At 41.4% G+C, this 16,936-nt stretch overlaps 1 protein-coding gene across 1 annotated transcript in view; it reads right to left on the bottom strand.

Moving 5' to 3' along the window:
* Nucleotides 1–16,936, bottom strand: part of itga8 (integrin, alpha 8) — a 47,162-nt gene that overhangs the window by 14,456 nt on the left and 15,770 nt on the right. The window contains exons 13-20 of the mRNA XM_074684277.1: nucleotides 16,532–16,729; nucleotides 10,179–10,224; nucleotides 9,964–10,071; nucleotides 3,992–4,047; nucleotides 3,419–3,576; nucleotides 3,188–3,319; nucleotides 1,932–1,999; nucleotides 1,350–1,497 (exon numbers count right to left, since the gene is read on the bottom strand). Coding sequence (XP_074540378.1) covers nucleotides 1,350–1,497; nucleotides 1,932–1,999; nucleotides 3,188–3,319; nucleotides 3,419–3,576; nucleotides 3,992–4,047; nucleotides 9,964–10,071; nucleotides 10,179–10,224; nucleotides 16,532–16,729 — 914 coding nt within the window. The remainder of the gene's footprint in view (nucleotides 1–1,349; nucleotides 1,498–1,931; nucleotides 2,000–3,187; nucleotides 3,320–3,418; nucleotides 3,577–3,991; nucleotides 4,048–9,963; nucleotides 10,072–10,178; nucleotides 10,225–16,531; nucleotides 16,730–16,936) is intronic.

Genomic DNA, 16,936 nt, shown 5'->3' with positions numbered 1-16,936 from the left:
ATTTCCGTGGTCACTAATGCAGCTTGTAAATCATAATGGGGGTTTTTGGGCTGATGCCAGCAGAGTGTACCCGGCCGTGGCTTCGCCTTAATCACTGCGGACAAACGCGCCACAAAGACACAACAGGATGTGATGTCGCACTGTAACTGCAGCCTCAAATAGCTCACTTCCTCACTGGCACATGCTTCAATCATGATGGGACAACTGCCTCAATCTTCCATGTCTATTTAAAGTGTCCACTCAGACATCAAAGAACAAGTGTGCTCCTGTGTATATCCTGCTGACAAAATGATCTGAACAGAGGCTCATGATTAAATTTAAACTTATAATGATCATCAACTTTTGACTTTTGTTCTTGATGTGACAGTACCAAGCGGTCTGCCCAGTGGATGTAATCTCAGTGACATCATCCTCTGGTTTCTGAAGGGGTGCTATGAAACCCAAAGATGGCACATTGGAAATCTGTCTGCTTAACAGACTGACAAAGAAGCTTTGCTGCCCAGAAAACAGCCATAATATGCCTCCAAGTCAGCTGAATTAGCCATGCCTTGAGTGATGCATAGTCATACATTTGGCTTTGGTGTGATCAAAACAGATGACACCAGCACAGTTTTTGCTAACACAGAATAAGGTACAACAACACAAACTGTTCAGTGTGCTGAGCTGTTAACATGTTAGATCTGTGCTTTTAAATGTAGCATGTTTCTTAAAGCAGTGGATCTCAAAAGGGGGTACGCAAGATTCAAAAATGTATATTTAAGAATAGCAACCGAGCAAAATTACTTTAACACCATTTATTCAATCAGTGTTTGAATCCAACATAAGTTTAATTTCATAAACAGAACATTATATCCAATAGATACTAATAGTACAGTGATGTGTTTTACATCCTTTCTTCCAACCAAAACTGCTTTGCACTTGTTAGGGGGTTGTTGGCAGGAAAAAAAAACACTTTTCATTGGGGGTACATCACCCAAAAAAAGTTTGAGAACCACTGCCTTAAAGGGATGTCCTTGGCTTTTGGAGCCAGCCTCAAGTGGACACTTCAGGAACTGCAGTTTTTGCACATCTACATTGGCTTCAATTTCTTACTATAGAGGTTGCTGCTTCTTACTGGCGGCAATTTTTGAAAAAGATATAATCTGTCCAAGTTTGGAGTTTATAGATTTATGTTACACTATAGATTTAAATAATGGTTTACCTGCTGATCCAAGATCCCTGATTTCAGACTTCTGAGCATTTGGCAGTCATTCAAATTTACCATAATTTTCCATAACCAGCGTATCATAAAAAGGATAAGTTGTGATTTTATTACCAAAAAGTTGTGTTTACACAGTGTGTTTACGTACCTCCACCCTGCGCTCCACTCCGATATAGTCTGCCTCCGGTGGTATCAGTGTGTGGAGCTCTGTCTCGTAGGCCCCCTCTCCTTGGTTAACTGCAGCAATGGTTAGCATGACCAGATTATCATCTCCAATCACCAGCTCTGACTGGTCTCTGTGTGTTTTATTTGAAAAACAGAACAGTGGACATAATTTCAGTCAGGTGGAGGTCACATGAAAGAAATATTTTGCTTTTTTTCTTCTATGATGATCTTCAGGATGGGGCTTTCTTGGTCGGTGTTGAATGTGCTCTGTTTCGAGGAATGTACCCCCAACAATGTGTTTGTTTGTGTGTGTAAGTGAGTGTGTCAGTCAGTAAGGGGTGACAGGATGTTTGTACAATGCAGCCATGGAGATACTATACAGCTGGAAACACTATAGCGAGCACTGAGCTCCACATGGTAAATGGATCTGTAATGTGAATAGCTTCAGTGTAAATCTTCCTCATTGTGAGAGAAGTAACAGAGTTTTTCCTCTGTGTTTGATTTTTGGGTGAAGTGTTGAGTGTTTACGAGTTGAGATCAGAGGGTGGGGCCGTGTCACTCTTACATGCTGGCAGAGAGCTGGAGGTCAGGGATACAAATGTTGTCGTCCCCGCAGTCCAGAAGGATGTAGGCCTGTGAGGGAGAAGTGCACAGAGAGGGGGGTTGGATGTGAGGAAAATTTCAAGGCAAACTGGGTTTTATCATGGAGCCAAAATTAGAAACAAGGATAACTGGGACACATCAGGATGCAGGTATTTCAAACACAGACCCACACACTTACATGCTTTACGTGGTTTTCTCTGCACAGTTAGCTTTTTAGTCCGCTTTGAGATGTTTTCTTGTGCTTCAGGCTGAGACTGGTTTTGGTTATAAAAATAAGCCCAACTGTCTGCATTGTTAGCAGTTGTGGGTAGTATGTGTCACGAATAAAACACACAATATCCCTCTCATAAAAAAGTGACGTTTTCTGAGCTAAAAGTGGAAAAAAGAAAGGCCAAACCAAAATAAATATGGCAGGGCTTCCTCTGTTTAGTAACATGACTTCATTATCAATGAGACAGGGACTGCTGCTCAACAAGCACTCTGATCTGTTCTTTTTCTTTTTTCACACACCTCTGCCAGGGGAAGAAAAAGTAACTTGTTTCATTCGATCTTCACCTTACTGACCTTTCTGACACATTCCTGGAATTCAAAAGGTTCATGGTTATTGAAACAGTTCCTTCAGTTTGTTTCTAGAGAGTTCAGACGCTTGGAAGGAAAACACAAGAAGGATAGAGAGGTTTTTTTTTTTTTTTTTTTATAGCAGCAATTATAGGTACGACACCAGACTAGTTCTGGCTCTTAAAACTCTTTGGTATGTACTTGGATGCATAAATTACCAGAGCTGGAGCGATATGCTATTCTCACAATTTGATTTTTAGGGTGCAGATTTGATTTACATTGCGATTCTTTGATATTTACGATTCTTGCCATTTTTAGCTTGGTTTCCAAAACCAGATCATGTGAAAAAGTTGAAATGAAGATGATAATGTCTACAGATTATTTCAGAAGCCATCTTTTCCCATAAAACACACATCACATGAGTCAGAGAAAAAAAAATCACCCTCTACTGGAGAAATTTGGTTACTTTTCGTCAATCCAGGTTATAAACAAACACTAGAATGAAGAATTTGAATTTGAAAAAAAAAAAAAATCTGGACACAGAATCCCATGTATCAATTTTTTCCCCCACCTCTAATTACCATACCAGCAAAGACACATTTCTCAACAGGCTAATAATGTAATTCTATAATATGAAGACTGCAGTGAATCTATACTCACATGCTCTTGGAGGAAGGTGCTGCTGTAATGGTTGAGCACAGGTGGGAGGTTTTGGCCATGAGTGGGTGGAGCCAAACTGTAGTTGAGAGCCAGTGAGATTGGAGTCAGTTTGTCCCTGAACTCATCCTCCTCCTGAGAGAGAGACAGAGATGACAGAAAAATCAGTTAGCTAACTTTGTTTGGGTGAAACAGGAAATTGCATAATCAATTACAGTTCTTAAACGTTCTCACTTTCAGGAAAATCGTGTGGCTCAAACATGCACGTGGGCGGCTTTGACTCAGTGTCAATGTCCCTGTGTGCTGAGGCTGCTGGGTGTCCAGAAACAAAACTCTCCTGACTCCACCTCTGACACCTTTCAACCAGTCCAGCTGCAGCTCTGCTCTCAGGTCTGGATGAGAAGAGATGATGAAGAGGAGGTGAGGGATGGAAAAGTGAAAGGAGATCATGGGTTCAGTGACAACAATGATGAATTAGGAAAGCCAGTCAGCCAGACACTCCTAAATTGTTAAATCACAATTTAGTGTCTGCACATGTACAGATGATTTCCATTCCTTGTGATATAGTGAGACACTGAAGGTGTGTTGCTCCTCAGAGCTTATCAAGACAGTGGAAACAATGTACTTTCCACTGCCTGTGTCTGTCTACCTGACTTTTGTTTCCACTCTCCCTCCTGCTTTTGTTCTCGACAGTGATCAGTGTAGCAGAGCAGAAGTTTAACTAAAGGAAACTAATGAGATGTTGAATAAAGTTCCACCCTGCATCTCTTTCTCATTCATCCAGATACGTTATGCAGAGCTGCTCACCTACAGAGCTGGGGATCCCCACTCCGCTCACTGCTGCACAAACGTCCACTTTCAGACTGCAGGAAGAGAAAAATGGTGATGTCAAGAAATTAAATAAGCAACAAAGACCTTGATGACTTTAATCACAGTATTTCTGACTTATGAGTAAGGAACTCTATCTGGTTATTTACCCACATTCATAATCATACAGGATATGATTCATGTAAGTGTAAGACATGATCTGATGAAGTGGTGTAAAAAAAAAAGAGAGAAAGACCACCACTTTAACACTCATTTCATGGTTGACCCTCTCTTTGTAACCGGATCAATCTGCATGCTCATAGTTTATTTTCTTTGGTGGATACATATGTTCCCCCTCCCAATCAGACATGTTTCCATCTGACCCAATTCAAGACAAGCAAATCACAAAGACTGAATGCGCAGCGGAGCAGCGTTTTTTTGAACAACCAAGATGACGGGCAAACCTGACAGTAGTTCATGTTACATACAAATAATAGGTGACGTAGACAAAATCATGCCCTGCCAAACATCTGTGTATTACATTAAGCTTAAAGCCACATGAACTGGACATTGGGACTAGTTCAGCAGCCTACAACTACATTACATATTAAGTTGCTCTGATTCATCAAGAGGCATTGTGGTTCCTCTGTTAAAAACTAGACACGTTCCTGGGGATTGCTTGAGAAGATCAGGATAAATGAGGTCCTGAAATATCCTGTGGTACAGATGAAGAAAGTTGGAGTGATGCTGAATCAGAAGTTTTACAGGTAGCTTACTTTGTTTTTGAAGTTTTGAGGTATATAGAAGACCAGGAGGATTAGTTTATACCTTCTTAAAGAAATAGTTTTAGGCTTTGGTCACAGCACAAGCTGATTTTGAAGAAATTATTGCTGAACACTGTCATCTGCAGACTTTTCAACGGCATGTTTTTGCATATGCAACTAACCAACTTGCTCATAAGCAAGGTGTTTTTTCTCCTTGTACTCCAGGGATCAGTGGGAAATACCACCACTGGTCCTGTGAGCCCCTCAATTAGCCAAACAGACATGGGAGACTGGGAAACTTTTCTGCATTTCCTCTCATTATGTGGCTATGAATATATGTGCAAGTGTGTTTGTGTGTTATCACCTCTCTAATCAAGAACAGGAAAGTGACTCCCACACAGGGAGCTCTGCACTGCTAATATCAACTAATCTGAAGGGGCTAACACACTCCTCATTCCAGCACCCAACACTCAGCAGTTTTAGGCATGATGAGGTAAATGACTTCATGTGATTACTGTTTGTTTGGTTTCAGTTCACAAACCTTAACATTTGAAAAACAGATGTTGTTGATGCTTTGTGTTTGCCTGCGATTAGATGACACAATAATGGTGGGCTAGTTATTCTGCTCTTTATATGTGAGAGGTACAGATGTGATTTAATGTGCGTGTGCACGCGATGAAGTGCAGGTTTCTATTTTGAAATTGCTCCCCATAGTCATTTCTGACCTCTCCAGGTGGTTCCATGCATGTTTAAAATGTGTTGCATGTAAGCATGTGTGTAAATGAAGTGGGTGTGCTCCAGTGTGGCTGTAATAAGCACTGTGCGTCAAACTGAAGTGTGTGTGCGGAAATGACCCCAATTTTACTTACAACAGCTCTGGCACATGGTTTGTCATTACTGTATGCAATTTTCCCCCAAAATGCATCTGCTCTCCACCTCCCTACACACCACCTTCCCTACATATATGCATATATATCTTCTTTTTACTCCACTGTCTCAAAATGATAAATTATCACCATGAAGGTTTATCTGACCAGTCTCAGCTGTCAGATTCCAAACATATTAGACTAACAAATTTAGACTCATTGTCATCTACCCTAGCTATTACATACACAGTCCTCAACATGGATTGAGGTTCTTTGGTTATTTGAGGGCAGCAGAAACAAGCTGTGAATATGACAGCAGTACATTTCTGTATAAATCAAACTTGTTATCCAATAGTTTCTAATTTGCTTATCTGAAAGAAGGCCAAATCAGCATTTACTTGGAGTGGTGTTTCTGTAAACCAGATAGATATTACTCTAGGACTTTGTCTGAAACCATAACGCACTAGCTTCTACATACTCAAACAGTGTGTACTGCCAGTTGATTATTAACTTGATGATTAGTATGCCTTTAACAGCATGCTCAGGATGTTTCTTTGACACCATGACAGTCTTGTATTTCCTATGAGCAATGAAGGCAGAACTAGCACACCCTTGCATGTTCTTTACTTTTAAAGCTATGTTGTTATTTGGAAGTCATTTTATCTACACTACACACACTTAATGTGACGTCAAACTTAGGGGCCATTTACACGACAACGGTTTTAGGGTGAAACCCAAAAGTATGGTTGCATTTCAGCCTCGTGTTTCCATGGAAACAGCGTTTCAGCAGACCTAACACGTAAACATTTGAAAACGGCCTCCAGGGTGGGATTTTTCGGAAACGCTGCTGACACCGTTGCCGTGTAAACAGTGAGCCGGTGTTTTCAGTGGAAACGATGACGTCACACTCCACCTCGCACAAGCGCATGGAACAGGACAACAGTACCGTTATTACGATCATCATTAACTACCGTGCCGTGCTTGTGCTGCGCAATCTGCTATATCTGCTGACTGTCTTCATACAAAACTTGGAACTGTTGCTCCACTTTTGCGCTTAGTATTCCCCAATACACCAGATGATCGGCTCAACTCTACTTCGGTAGAGATCTCACCGAAGCTGCTTCTGGACAAGACAGTTATAGCACCACCTACAGGACTAGCACGCTTACTACAGCGTTTTCAGTCCCTCTACGTTTCTGTGTGAACGCAGATTTTTTTCACTGCGTTTTAGCGTTTTCAGATAGATAAACGTTGTCGTATATACGGGGCCTTGGTGTGTTAGTAAAACGTTTCTGATCAAGCCTAACATTTACTTTCCTTTAAGCTCTGTTTTTGGTCTCCACCACCCCTTGAGACCGGCTCCAAATTCCAAAGCTGTGAAGTGTTTCTCAGTGGGCATCAGTTTGAAGTTAGCACTTTGAAAGTTGTTTCGCAGACTTCTGTAAAAAAAAAATAACTGATGATCTACGACATAAAGCAAACAATCTTTGAATTAAATGTTTTCTATCATTAAATCTCATATTCAGTTTTGTGATTCATTACTAGAACAAGAAAATGGTGGACATTGTTGGTGTACAAGCCATGTACACTATTGCTGTGAACTTTTTTTCTAATATCCTGAACAATGCAATATAAAATTGCTTTTTTTAACACTTAAAATCAGGTGGTAAAGATCATGTTAATGATCAGTTCAATAAGAAAGACAAAGACATAACAGCAGTGTTGTAATCTAGATGTTCAAATCCCAGAAAAATCCTGAAACTGTAATCTTGAATGTGTACTTGAGTCTCTGAGGATTCTGGAAATATGTTCAGCGCAGTGGTCAGTGGACTCTGTTTTTTTTTAAACACTGCTGGGTAATCATTTTAGCCAGAATCAGATACCTAACCCTGTGAGTCAGATGAAATGGTAACATTAACAGGGGCTACCTCCCATCATGCTGCTCTGGAGTGCTCAGCCCAGAGAAACAACCAAAGTATCCAAAAAGTTTCACCACAAGAGCATCAGATGCCTCTGACGTGTACACACTAGTTCCTTTTTGACTCTGTGTCTGTTTACGTTTGTGTGTCCTGTCTTAACCCACAGCTCAGACAGAAACTTAATGTCAGTTTCTTTAAATTAGCTGGTTTTGACAGAATTCCACAGTTTAGTGCTTTCTATCAACCCGACCCAAACCCTGTTGCCTCTTCAATCACTGCCAAAACTCACACACACATACACACAGAGACACCACAATGGCGACTTGCCGAGTGCACTTCTCCTGTCCAAACAGTCGTACTGTGGTTCCAGCTCCAATAAATGCAGACCAACAATAGACTGTGGTGAAGCAGCAGGAGCTTTAAGACCCAGTCCCCTCAACTAAACTTACTCCCAGCCTGTTCAAAGCCAGCCTGCCACCCACAGGAACAATAATATAATCAAAATAGAATCATGCAGTATCAAATTAATTGTGGAGCCCCATAAATCTGACGTTCCAGGTTATTGGATATGCTTTTTTAGTATGCCTCTAAATTAATGTATTACTCACACAGGCAAACAGACCTTGGCTGATGGCAGATCTCTAGAGCGTGGGGGTGAAATATTTGTCACATCTGTCAGTATGTGTGAGATTTGTGAGAGTGTATACTTAAAACTGCATACCGTTTTATGATACAGTATAAGTAGGAAGATTTGTGGTAAAGCTCTGGGTTTCCAAGCAGCAGTCGGTTCATGTTTGTGCAGGACTTTCATCCCTTCAGATTTAATTTACACACACAAAGTCAGTGTCCAGATTCCAAACCAAAAATAAATTATAAATGAGTATCTGATGTGTTAACCCTGGACAAGTAACTAACGTGTGCTCTCAATTTCTCCTCTCTTTTTTTTTGTCAGGCTTGATTTTGTGTCTGGGGTTGAAGGATGCTGCCGTACCACAATGCAATGCCAAACGGAAGTGGGGGAGCAACAAGCAGCTGGAAAGAATTACAACAAATATTGGACTGTGCTGAAGAGCCAGAGGAACAATGAAGAAGAAAAAAAGTATTGTAAATTTTTTTGTGAAAACATTTTGCGTATTTAATCAGTGCTCAGTTGTGCTCCAAAGTCAGCATTTACCAGATGGTAGATGAAAAATACTCAGTGTTTGTGGTTACTTTTCTTTTCATTGTTGTGATAATGTAACCCCCTTTTTCTTACTTCCCTTATTTAACCTTGGAAAAAACTTTGAGCCTCTATTCTTAGACACAAATTTATCATGGATATGACTGCTGACTTGATAGTTTTCTGGAAGATGACCATCAACACCCTCCACAAGGAGGGTGAGAAACAAGCTGTCAGTGCTGAAAAGGCTGCACAGGGTGCTGCATTAAAACATTTTTATAGAAAGCTGACTGGAAGGGGAAAATGTGGTTGGACAAGGTGTACAAGCAACAGGTATAACTGCAGCCTTGGGATGACTGTCAAGAAAAGTTGATCTAAGAACTTCAGTTCATCAAGAGCTGCTACCATGAAATTTCTAGCACTTCATGCTTCAATCTGCTGACAAGCTGCATAGAGACGCTGGTTTTCTATTTCATAAGGGATTTGATACCTGCTAACAGCACCAAAATTTTCACCAAATGGTTTGCTGAACATAAAATCTCTATGCTTGTTTACCAGCTCACCTGACGTGAACCTGCTGAGAGAATCTGTGTGATATTTGTTAAGAGAAAGATGAAGAACACCTGACCCAAAAACACTGACAGGTTCAAGGCCATCAAAGCAATCTGGGTTTCAAAAACATTTTAGCACTGTTTCCTCACAGCAAGGTTTGATTCCTCAGCTGGGCAAAGTGTTAATGTCTTTCTTTCCATTCTAGAGGACTGAGCCCTGTCTTCATTGTCTGCTTCAGGTTAAAAAACTCATAAAGTGTTAGATTAATGAATGTCTGGTAAATAAAAAGATAAAGTTGGTTGTTTATTACCTCCGCCAGGGAGGTTATGTTTGTGAGAGAGCTTGTTTGTCTGTGAACAACATAACTAAAAAAGTAACAAATAGATCTTGATGAAATTTTCTGGAAATGTTCAAAAGGGTTTAAGGAAGAAGTGATTAAATTTTGGAGGTGATCCGGGTCACCGTCTGGATCCAGGATTCAAGACAAGGTCACCATAGTTGTATGGTAACAAATTATCATACAAACCTGCAACTAACACCAAATTGTAGCAGACAGTCTGCTGAAAGGGAGTATAACATAAAGGAAGGACTTAAGTGTTGCGTGACAATCACAATATGCTTGGCAGAGGTCTGTGCTCTCTCAGTGCTTTTCTAGTGTTCAGTATGAAACTTAGGACCTGAAAATGTCTTGCTATAAGAATGCTTTTCTTACCACGTAACCATGAAGTCTGTGTCAGGCAGGTGACACTGTCTATCCTCGGGGTTCAGGATTCTGGGAGTCAGGGTCATTGAAGCCTCAACAGACACCACAGCTCGAGACCTTTAACGAAGACAAACACAAACAAACTCTCACACAAAGTTGACGGAAAACAACAACTTGGTAGCCATTCAAAATTTCAAAACAAGATAATAAGTTCATGCTCTTACCTAAATAGAGATACCTCGGCTGCACCGAATGCCCCAACAATCAGATCTATGGAGAGGGAGGAGAGAGAAAGCTTCAAAGAATGCAACAGATGGGACTGATTTCAAGGTCTCCAGCATTCTTCATCAAACACAGACCCTTCACGCTTTTACACACACACACACACACACACACACACACACACACACACACACACACACACACACACACACACACACACACACACACACACACACACACACACACTCACACACACACTGTGACATATTTCAACATATTTCTACTATAACCCTTCTCTTCCTCCTTTTTGCCCTGTCACACACAAATGACTCCAGACTAAATTTTTAAACACATTAAGCTTGAAGTGTGTGTTCGTTAGCTCATACTGCATGTATGAGTGTGTTCGTACACATGTGTGTAATCCTGTGCTCTGAGACAGGGACCCCATGCTGCATTCCAGCACCATTAGAAACTTCACATTGCTCCAATCACATTTTTTGCTGCACAACATTTCCCAACAGCTCCTAATTGTAAGCAGCAACAGATCTCATCTATATGTGATTTTTATTTGTTTTCATGGGTTTCGTGATGAACACACTCTTTTAATTGGCTCTCTGAGTTTAAAATAGAGCCGGCATTTAATGGCTGCGGTTAGGGGACACATACCAATGAAAGCCACACACACACACACAAACTCACACACACAAACACAAGGTCTGATTAAAACAATGTGAAAGCTGGAGAGAGGCGCTTAATGGATACAAGCCATCAGTGCCAGATGCAGCTAGACTGTGTGATCCTGAGAAAGGCAGAATAACCTCATCATGCAAAGTCAAAGCACTATTTTTAGTTCCATCTTATCACCATAAATCTACCAGTTCTAGTGTTTTTTAAGGAAGGTAATGAATTGTGGCCTCAGACATGAAAATAATCCAAAAAAAGTTAGTAACTGATGTCCATTTTATCACACTGCTGTCAATTAATTTTCTTTGATCATATAATAATTTCAATAGCTCCCTCACATCTGAACTTTTTTGGCTTTGGAAGCTTCTCTTAGAGCAGGGGTGCCTACATTTTTTTCTGTAAAGGGCCAAAAACAAATCAAGGTAGAGGGTCACAGGCCAAAAAATAATATTCATGTCGCAGTGCAAGTAATTTTGAATATGGAAACACTTTTCTTTACTGTATTTCACAGCATGAAGTTACTGAACATCCATATGGCACAAGTACTAGGCCTATGTCTACAAAGACATTTAGCCCAATATAACCTAAACATGGGACACAACATGCTCCTATGAAACAAAAAAAAGTTAATTTTTCCATCCTTTCAAAATAAGGAATAGAAATAAAACTTGGCACCTGCTTTGGCCTTTTTTAACCTCTAAATGACTACTATATCTACATTAATTTACATTAATTTAAAATACATATGTAAAAAAAAAAATCAAACATGGGCAGTAGGCTGAAAACGGCTGCCCTGTCTTAGAGGGAGATGCTGTGGTGACCTGCTGCAGGTCACTGCACTGTAAGCTGGGAGTCTTTGCTCATCATTTGTTGTGTCTTCCTCTCTTGCTATTTGAGAAATAAAAAGTCACTAATTGAATCAGAGAGAGACACATCTGTTTCTGCCTTTGGCTGCAGTCACTGAGAGTCCCCCTGTAACCACAGCATTAAACATTTAAGCCCTGTCCCCCTTCCCCTGGGCTGAACTGTCCTTACGAGAGCGTGTGGCTACGTGTGTTTGTGTGTGTGTGTCATGTATCAAAAAGCCTGCTAACGGGAAAGCAAGATGTTGCTTTGTAGTTGGAGGGGTACAGAGAAGGGGGAGAAAGAGCACAGAAGGAGGAATCAGGCAGACTGATAGGAGGCAAAAAGGAGGAGAAGCGATAGCGCAGTTGGCCTCTAAGCCCTAGTCTGTGAAAGTCATCAGAAGGAAGGTGTGTTTTCAGCAGAGGGAGCGAGACAGACTCCCAATCCAAATTCCTCCGTCCATCCTGCTGTTGAAGTTGTGTAACCAGGAAATTTAACTCCACTCCTGTCATCCCTGTGTGTATCCTACAGCGGTCGTCTGCACGCCTACTCCGGACTCTGTTTGCTCTCTAAACCAGCGCTCAGCATGAGACTGATTGAGGACAGGGCACCTTTGGGGTTAAGAGTGTGTGTGTTTGAGAGTGCGAGTAAGCGCATGGCTGCACTGAGAGGCCTAATCAAATAACGGCACACTTTCCTTTTCATGTCAATCCCATTTCCTTACACACAGGAACGCTTGGCTGCCACTGTTCATTTGAGTTTTGTGTGTGTGTAAAGAGGTCATACCTGCACACAATACACACACTCACACACACCAGTGCACACACTTATATTCACTCATAGATTGAGGGTCTAGGTGCAGGTATATTCTTGGTAACTGAGCTGCTGAAGCTGATGGTGTCCGTTTTGGGCTGTGAAAACACAACCTCCACCCAGAGTTTAGACAGACTGTCAAGCTGTCACTGGCTGCCTGTTTGGCTGCAGGGCGCTGGCCTTGCTGATGAAATGCCAAGGGTCAATGGCGCTCAGTGGAAAAAGAAGGCGGCTTTGAGAAAAAGAGGAGGATTTTTTTTTTAATGTTTAGTTTCTTGTGTGGGATTTCAGCGCTCTTCTTCAACATACTTTCAACACTAATTGAAACACTTTATTTTTGGACTGGAAAAATCAATCCTTCATCTTGTATACAGACATAACAGGAGAGATTTTCCAAGAATTGAGCTATACAGCAGCTTTGTTTAAAGATGCAGTCAAGTATAGTTACATTATAGTCATGAAGAAAGAGGGAACTAGACAAAAACTTACTCCTAGGGCAGAAAATACAGAGTTGTATAGTGCTGAGCTGAACAAAAAATGACACAGAAGACCCCCCAAAAAGGATGAAAAATATCAATGGTTGTTTATGAGTAGATGTGGAGCCCAGTCATAAATTTTACACCTACTTACCAAGTGAATGACCGCCCTAATGACCTCTCACTACCACACACATCCAAATCACAGCCCCTGACATGTCTCTGAGTCTGTAACTCTCTCAGCAAGCCAGGCTGATTGACAGGTAAAACACTGTCAGTTTCTAACCTTTGACCCCTCGGGTGAACCTGAAATGAGCCCTCAGGCAATCTGACCTGCTCCTGATTCACAACCGACCCCAACCCTAACCCAAGCATTTAGCCTGAGCCTTCACTGCATCAGTGAAAAAGCAGCAGCTCTGCTTCTGAGCTTAAATCTAAAGGCAGTTGGTTTTAAAGGGCAAGTACACACTATTTTAAAGGTCCCATATTATGCAAAATTCACTTCATTATCACTTTATATTGATATTTACTGACAAAACTTGTACTTAGTAGTGATGGTGAATGAAAAATCCTGACTTAAAAAAAGCTGTTTGGATTTTGGGGATTTGCAGACATCAGAGATTCCCTTTTTTGACCAATCAGAAGCAATGCATGTCTGACCTGATTGGTTCAGCGGAGCAGATACCCCCGAACCACTGCTGGAGGGAAATCTCTCCAGCAGCGAAGAGGAGAATGCTAAAGTTGAAGGGCCATCACTGCTCGGTTTTTGGCTGTAAACAGCCACATAGTTCCACACACAAGCTTCCCATCTAGGAAGAAGACAAGACTAAGTGGCTAGAGTTCATTTATCAAGGAAATGTGCCAGCTACACTCAGTAAAACTGTGCATGTGTGTGCTAGTCATTTCACGGCCGACTGCTTTTCCAACTTTGGACAGTACAACAGAGGGCTAGCAAATAGACTGGTCCTGAATCCAGGCGCATTACCAACCATCCGCCAACAAACCTCAGACCCTGGAATGTGAGTATTTTAAATGCTGTGTGCTGTGGAGCAGATGGAAGAGCTTTTCCTCAGTGTCCCCCCTGTCTCTGTGTTAGCTTCAGGATGCTAACTTTAGCTGTGGTTAGCCTGTTGTTTTAGCCTGTTATATTACGGTAAATGAGCTTCGCTGTTTTCTAAACATTGTGCACTCGGAGCTCCTGGTGCCGCTCTCAGTGACGGGGAAGAGTGGGGGGTATCAGCGGTGGCTCATTTACATATGAAGGTCACGCCCACTAAATCAGAGCGTTCTGAACAGAGGGGCTATGAGAGCCTGGAGACAATGCTGCTGTGCTTGATTTATTGGCTTTTTGGACCAAAACATGTTACTACCATTTCATGAAGGCATCAGTGATCCAGAATGTGTCTGTAAACTGAAACTTATGATAACACAAAGTATGTTCAAAGGTATTTTGCAAAGACTGAGCTTATGTTGCTCAATCCAATAAAGAAAGATATAGAAAAATCAAAGTTCATCAGATCAGTTTCAGATCAAGGCATAATTCTGATTCTATAGTATTTACCACTTTACATTATGTCTACAGATCCATTTTGTTTTGGTTCATCAACCACATAACATGGTTCACTATCCAATCAGCTGACTGTATCAGTGGTTTTTTAAAAAGTGGCAAAAGATAAAAGAAAACAAAACTATGGTGATAAACCACAAAATCTGCAAATGACTGAAGAAATACCTTTGTTTTTGCACAATACACTTGACAACTCTAAAATTGTTCTGAAAATAGTTTCCAAAGAGAGGAACTGTCAGCAGAGGATCAGTAAAAGGAACATTTAATCCTAATACTGATTTTATTAGATGGCTAGTTTTGAAATATTGACACATAGCTTCAGTATAACACGGTGATACACAGCTGAGCTTCCATTTCAGTCTTCCAGTTTCTCCAAACAGAGGTCATGCTGACTGCCATCTGACTAGCTTATAGACTCATTAATGATATAACCCCATCTTAACCCAAACTAAGAACTCTCAGCCTTCTTTGTCATATTTGGTCTCTTGTGCCTCCTATTTTCAAAGCCAACTAGTTTAACACAAACGAATGACATAATGTTCAAGAAAAGGTCTGTTAAAGCTAAAAGCAGAGCTTAATCACCATCCTTCCCTCTCTCTGTGTTCCTGCTTTGGACTAATGACATTTCACATCCATGACAGCATATGGCAGCCCCAGCAGGCCTCCCAGACGTCCGCGCAGTCCTCTCATAATGCAGATCAAACATCCCCGGCTCCTTTGAACAGTGTGACTTTACTACTGTGCTAACGACACTCTGTGCGTATGTGCGTCGCACTTCCACCAGCTACCTCTGTAATGACAGACGACAAAAGTGCTGCACCATTTGTGTGTGTTCATGTTTATATGGTGTGTGTGTGTGTGTGTGTGAGTGTTGGCTGAAAGCTCTACCACCCGTGAGTTTCTACTCCACTTCCTCCTCCCAAAGGGCCTCCACCAACCTGTAAACCCCTGTGTGTGTATTTACTGAACCGTGTTTTTAATTCAGGGTCTCTGATTTGCAGCAGTTTTGAACAGCTTTGACCTGAAGCCTGGCACACACTCAACACACACTCCCTCTCCACCAGTGAAACTGATCACAAGCCGCACAAGTGAACCTATGTGTGCTCATGTGTGTATTTCCCTTGATATCCTGTTTGTTGAATGAAGAAATATGTTATTACACTGGAATGAGAAGAAAAATGGGGGGGAAGGGAATGAGGCAAAGAAAAGAAAAGAAAAGTTAAGCCTAATCCGTTTTAACACAGAGTCAGAGTTATGCACAGCGTATAAGTGCTCCAAATTAGGGAGAAAATGAGGTAGTAAAACAGTAGTTTTACAGACCTGCTTTTCTTCAAATGGATTTTATTTAAAGGTAAAAACTCAGGCTTATCAACAGCTTCACACTCACGCTATAATCCCCAGCTTTTTGGTCTTCTTATGATTTGTAGCGAGGTTTCTAAAACCTGCTGTAAGGGTAGACAGTGGAGGTGTCTGCTAAAGTGAGCAGGTAGGACATAAATTATGATCCTCCCTACATGTAATTTAATTGAATGCTGCTTTTCTACTGAGTTTTGGAGAAATGAGCTTGGGTCTGGATGTTTGGCAGACTGAACATGGGAATTAAGTATTATTAGATTTCTGCTTACTCTCAGATTTACGCTTTCTGTCCTTCTTTAACTATAAATCCCAAAAGAATGGATGTGGTGGCAGTTTACTGGCATGTATTCTTATAATACCCCTTCTTCTGACTGATGAGTTTTCCAGAGAACCGGAGGAAAGCAATACAGAAAAACATGGGGATGGTAGTGGAGGAGTGCAACGGGGGGAACCGTGAAATGTGGAGGTCAAGAGTAAAAGAGGAGGGAGAGTGTAATGAGAGGAGCTGGAAGGAGAGTGGAGAAGTGGAGGAATGCGAGTCAGAAAAAGAATTTTGATTAGAACACGGGGAGTTGTGTAGAGAAGGATTGACTTGTTCAGTGTGAGTGTTTACCGGGATACTGATTGTTGTCCAGGTCTTGGCCTCCTCTCAGGGTAAATCCAAATCCAGGCAAAATGTCACTGGGGTTCCAGGAAGCTTTCAGCTCTTGGCTCAGCGTCAGGCCTTGGATTGATACGTCTCTGTTACCATTAAAGATCAATACTCTGCCTCCACGCTCCTCACCTCCAAAAGGACAGCCCACAGCCACGTCTGTGGGAGGACACACACGCATGTATGGTTAAACCATCAGCAGGGTTAAGGGCCCTCTGAGACAGAAGCGGAGGAAAACATACAGGTAGAAGGAAAAGAGCTTGACCCCTTTGTACCTGCACTGCGGGGACCATGACAGCATGGTTACTGACCTCTTTTCTTTCATTTCCATCTGTTTTCTTTTTTTTCTATCAAGGATTTGCTCTA

Source organism: Halichoeres trimaculatus, unplaced genomic scaffold (genome assembly GCF_033239565.1).
Source record: "Halichoeres trimaculatus isolate MK-OKI-2021-1 unplaced genomic scaffold, fHalTri1.1 fHalTri1_scaffold_12, whole genome shotgun sequence".
In the NCBI taxonomy this organism is placed as follows: Eukaryota; Metazoa; Chordata; class Actinopteri; order Labriformes; family Labridae; genus Halichoeres; species Halichoeres trimaculatus.
The sequence above is the reverse complement of the archived record's forward strand: the minus strand, read 5'-3'. Positions and strand labels throughout refer to the sequence as shown.